The sequence below is a fragment of the Dendroctonus ponderosae genome, unplaced genomic scaffold (genome assembly GCF_020466585.1).
Source record: "Dendroctonus ponderosae isolate FM_Combo_2020 unplaced genomic scaffold, Dpon_F_20191213v2 Dpon_F_20191213_1, whole genome shotgun sequence".
In the NCBI taxonomy this organism is placed as follows: domain Eukaryota; kingdom Metazoa; phylum Arthropoda; class Insecta; order Coleoptera; family Curculionidae; genus Dendroctonus; species Dendroctonus ponderosae.
Window position 1 is genome coordinate 62187169 of NW_026017110.1, and position 5760 is coordinate 62192928.

Genomic DNA, 5760 nt, shown 5'->3' on the forward strand with positions numbered 1-5760 from the left:
TAGCCCTTTTACCATATCAAACTTGCAATAAAGCATGCAACACATATTAAAGCCGGGAACTTTAATAAATATCAAATGAATCCGTCGCTATCGATCTAGCAATAACGTAATTGCTATCCCCACTTACGAGGTTAATTATGGGGTAGTGCACCACGCTCTTGCCAATTTGTGGAGCAATTCATTAAATGTAAACAGACAAAGAGTATTAATAGTTCAAAGAAGCTAATGCGGAATGAAGCGATTTGCTATTAACAGTGGAGAGTAATTATTAGACGTCTTCCTCACATATAATGAGCCCATTTTGCAAACGTTTATTGGTAAGTTGCAGCTAATACCTCAGCGGAAAAGGGGCTCCAATGACGGTTCTATTCAAATTAACTACATTGAACGCTTTGATTTTCATTTAATATCAATAATATTTGAGCTACTTCCCCTCAAGATTCATTCGGATAAACGGGTTTTTAACGGGTCAATTGTGATAGACCTCTGAAGAAGCTGAAAGGCCTGCCCGATTGCCGCTAAGGCCTTAGTCATCTTCGAAAAATTGATGGTACAAATAAAAAATTAACTAGGAATAATCCGAAAATAAAAATGAATGAACAAGGGAAATAATCAATAAAATTCCCGTATACAAACAATGGAAAATTAAAATGAAATTCTATTTGGAGAGCTGTAAAGCAATATCGCTTCCAAATTAAATAGTAACACTTAACATCAGTTCAGATGTTCCCTAGACAGCTAAGCAAATAAGCGGTAATTATTTCCTTTGAAAATATGTGCTTCTTTTAATAGACCGCTCTCATTAATGTGCATTATTAACTGCAGGCGTTATAACTTAACATTTAGAAGAAATTAGAGAGCGCCATTAATAGCACGAATAAATGTAAATTCTGTTTTGACAGCTTAAGTATATGACCCACCAGCGGCATTTTAAGTTCTTGGAGTTATAAATTTATTATCCTTCCACCGGATATACTGTCCTAATAGTTACAAATGCAGATTCCTAAAAATCGTTAAGCTGTACATTATCCCACGAATTTATAGTCCCATTTATTAATTTGTTCTCATCTATTTTAAGTAACTCTATTACTGCAACGGTTAAATTCACTTATATGAGGAAAATGGCATGAAGAAACAACGTTTAATTTGCGAATCGAGACAACTTAGCAAAAGTATGCGATATTTAACGCCACCTCGTTCTATGGGTTCTCTTAATGCACTTTAAAGCACATTTATTTTAAAGTGTCATAAACCGAGGGATTCATTCTTCCAAGAAATGACTAAAAACAATTTTGTGTTAATGGCTCCACATATAAAAATTCGAAAAGCCGTATTTTTAGGCATATCAGAACTCTATTACCTTTAACTGTCACATCAATTGGTGGAATAATTATCATGTCATCAATTTCAGCGGCAGCTTTTCTATTTTTAACAACTATAATGATTTCATGTTGTTGACACTTCAACCTAAATTGTGTATTCCTCATTCTCTAGAGGAGTGACACTAAGTGTACATCTGTATAAGCCGAATGATAATAATCAACATGGTAGAGGCTGAGGGTTGGAATAAAATATTTAAATTGACGAATGAAAACTAATCAGAAACTAAGCATAACAGCATCAAAATACGCATTTTTGTGCCAAAAATAATTATTTTCTTCATGAGCAACGTCCTGATTCTACCACATAAATGGCTCGACGCTCTGCAAAAAGCTACTTAAATTTTATTTCTCCCCTTTTAAAAATATTGACTTGCGGATCTCAGCAAAAAAAGAAATACGTTGCAACTTTTTTGGTTCGATGAGCGAGAAGAGGAAAAGTGAATCCCATTGAAATAAATTGGCCAATTGCGGAATTTCGCCAAACGGTTAAAAAGATCGGAAAATATTCATTGATAAACAACTTTTATTCAATTTATTGTTGATTAACTCGAGTTGTAAAATAATCATTTCTAGAAGAACCCAAATAAACGAAAATCGTTATTGTAGAAGTTCTAACAATGTATCTGCCTTTCTACCTAATCGTGCATTAAGCAAAGAATAAAGGTGTTAATCATTATCCCTCTACATTTTCCCCAATGGCGTGAATAATAAAAATGTCGTTTAATTTTCCTAAATGACTCCAAACCGATTCTGTTCCCCGAGGCATTCAACAGCTGTAAAGTTTTCATCCAAACGAAAGTATACAACCCCAAATGTCGGGGATCGATATTGAATGGTGCTTTAAATACGTTGCTACTCGAAATTTAGTTGGATTAATCAGTGGAAAATTGTATGTGTTTTGCTGACGTGGAATGTAGTAGTTATTCCCTATATTTACAGGGAAATTGAAACGCAATCGCTATTTATTGGCTCTTCCGCTTGTGAGTTGAAGCCTGTTGTTTCTATTTAGATTTTTTGCTTTCATTGGATTACAATAGAAGGAAATTTATGGAAAATATTACCTGTGTTTCTGTAACGTTGAGAAGATTGGCCATTTCGGATCGCTCGCTACTGCTTAGGTACTTTTTCTGTTCAAATTGCTTTTCTAATTCGAAGATTTGCCGACCTAAATTAAAAATTGAACATTAATCGATCAATATTTTACACATATTGGCCATAATAATCAGGAAATGAGGAAATGTATGTACCGGTAAATGTGGTTCGAGCCTTCTTTTTTCCTTTTTTGTTTTCGAAAACGTCGTCTACCACTGTTGGTTGAGCTGTATCAATTTTTGGATAGCTGCTGTCTACATGAAGAACTGTTTTCTCTTCAGGTAGCTCTGCCTTGGGTTCTACGGTTTCGCGAGCTTTTTTTCGTTTTCTCGTGGTCGGTTCTATAAAATTAATTGGTAGTTACTACTATTGGTGTTTGGAACTTTATCGAAACTAATAATAGAAGAAAAAATATGCAAGATTAAAGTGCGGTTCTCTGCTAATTTATACCACACTACTGTAGAAAATATAGATTTAATATCTTTGAGAAGCAGACTCAATTTTTTTTATAGAAGTTGATACAGATGTTGAGCTATGATGATCGGTGCCTGAGATTAACCCTACTAATATCTGTAGCGTTTGAGGGCTGTGATTGTGCCAAAAGCTTCATTTCCTCTTAAAAATGTTTCGTTTTTTCGTGTTTTTCCACATAGGCATTAACAACCCCTCCAGTGGAATGACTCCAATTTTATCAAAGAAAAATGTTTTACATATTAAAAGCGGCCCATTTTCAACAGTTGTTAAACATCGAATTAATTCCAGCACTAAACGTGAAAAGGTCGCAAAGTCTAATATAATGGTTTGTTAAGCATAAAGCCTGGAAAAAATCAAATAAAAGCGGAAATAAAACCTAATAGGACATTTTATGGAACCAGTCCATTTGATGGGATTCAATAGTTTTTATAGTTGTTTAATCAAAACAAGTATATATGTAGGACCTTCGAAGAGATTATTTGATTTTATTGATTTTTACCCATTAAGTGGTTTTGTTGTTTGGTAGCAGCCGCAAATGTGGCAAAAATTAGGCGATAGTACGGCATTTATCAATTAAAACCAAACTGAAAATTAAAATTGAACTGAATATCATTATTCAGGATTTCCCATTTTTTAAACACATATCTCCATTATCCTGCGTAAAGTTGGCTGCAAAAATTAATAATGTATGAATGTGTATCAAAGAATAATAAGCAGTAATAAATATTGAAATGAGAGTTTCGAATACTAAATAATTCATCGAAAATATCATAACATAACGCTCATTAGCAAATTTGATAGTTTCTCCACTAATTCGTCTGTTCATATTGATGTTCTAATTATTTCATTTGAAAATGTGTACTAGAAATAGTAACGGCATCCATCCATTAGACTTGTATACCAGCAAGTGATGGAAGTTTCATTAATTATAAACTGAAATAATTATCTTGGTTATTCACGAGAGCACTTTGAAGTAAACTATTTTTTATTTAGCTTGTTATGTGTATTAGTTCCAGTTGGAAGTGCCAAGAAAAACAAAATAAAACTGTTTTTGAATCCAAGTCTCCACCAAATTTGTGTCAATTTAGACCAGACCAGAAACATTTTCATTTTTTTTTAAATATAAAATTGTCCTCATTGCTTTTTTGCGACGTACATCAGTACTTCGCATGTTAAGTGTTCCATACGTTGTCAACAACGCCTTTGGGAAATGAAACAGGAAAATACATTTAATAGTAACGCATGTTAGGTTTTACTGGAAATTTTCTGAACTTCTCAGGGGAATCAGAACTTAGCTTCAATAATTCAATGGTAGCGTCAGTTTATTTATTCTATTATGTGTTATTGGATAATTCTGGAGTATTAGTTCGATTTTAACTTCAGCGAAAGTTACTTAGTTTCCCATAGAATGCTCTCAATGCGAATTATGCCCTGAACCTTGATTGGAGGAATTCAGTATTGTGGATCTGTAATTTCTTGTTGCGAATGTACCTAATTGAAAATTTTGGGAAAAATTGTCCAGTTAACGATGAATAATGATTTTCTAAATGTGCGCCATTTAGCGTTTTGGGTCTTATTTAATAAAAGTCTTGGAATGATTAACTATTTTAAATACTGCATTATCGGAATGGATAAAATTAAATTCAATTTGAGGTGAAGAGTGCGATAAAAATGCAGAGCAAAACCTTTTAGGTGACATTCGCGCCCCATTGCGCTTTGCTTAATTAATTAAAGTGGCCCATCAATTAACAAAAAATAATCCAATAACACAAATTTGCAAGCAATCAGGTAATAACCGTAAAGGTAACCTGGCATGGGGCAGGGGTGCAAATGATTGAACGAAAGGGTATAACATCTTAAAGTTAAACTGAAATAGACTAAGTTACCTTTTGCACATTTCGTCCTGACTGTGGGTTCACTTTTCACCGAAAGATTAAGGGGTTCATTTATCTCCAAATTACTCACAGTACACCGATTAGGGTAAGTATTTTGCCGAGTATTTAGCGTTTGCGATTGAGAGTTTATACTTCCCAAGCCTAAAATATTTTCAATGTAATGTGGCGTAGGTTTATTACTCATTTTTCTATATACGTGCTCGTGCCACGAAAAGCGCTCACAACTCACCCCGAAACTACTATGAAAGTCGACGGAGCAATTAATGTTCATAGATGCGGATTGATTAGCGTCAACAATATCGGTTATCTGCTCAGGAGACAAACGGTACTCAGGAGATTGATCTTTGATTTCCGTGCTCATACTGCGCTCAAGAAGCGGACGAAGAATTTTTTGAAAAATTGTCGGTGCGCTTTTGTTTGTTGACAATTACCGCGTGCTTAGAAAGTATCGTCACGATATGTCAGCAATTGGAAAATACGGCTCCCGCCGCGCTCAGCACTGCCGACAAGCGATGTCTATTAACCAACAAAAGCAATCTAAAGCTCGTGTAATGGTAAACGATGGGGGTGCGCTGCTACGAGCGGCGCAATTCACAACTTAGTCTGTGCTTATTTACAAACGATTATCATTATCTGCCATTATGAAAGCAATGCGGCGCTGCGAAAATTAAACTTCATAATTGCACTCATCCCCACACAATTTTCAAATTTCTTCTCCTTCAAAATACTGGCCCATTTGAGTCGTTTTCACACCTTTCGTACCATACGCATAAACACCCTGCATCTCGAATCGTGAATGATATGCATTGAGCTCCAACTATTTATACAGGGTGAGTTTTTCTCCTATTTCGCAATAAGAACGAATTATTTATCAAAAAGTAATCAAGAACTATCACCTAGAGGGTATCCTGCGACAC

General features: G+C 34.8%; 1 protein-coding gene across 1 annotated transcript in view; it reads right to left on the reverse strand.

Moving 5' to 3' along the window:
- LOC109540916 (homeobox protein Hox-A4) overlaps positions 1-5381 on the reverse strand; it is a 13871-nt gene extending 8490 nt beyond the window's left edge. The window contains exons 1-3 of the mRNA XM_019909457.2: positions 4835-5381; positions 2630-2815; positions 2444-2547 (exon numbers count right to left, since the gene is read on the reverse strand). Of these exons, the coding sequence (XP_019765016.1) occupies positions 2444-2547; positions 2630-2815; positions 4835-5204 (660 nt within the window). The 5' untranslated portion in view covers positions 5205-5381. The remainder of the gene's footprint in view (positions 1-2443; positions 2548-2629; positions 2816-4834) is intronic.
- Between the last annotated feature and the right edge of the window lie 379 nt (positions 5382-5760).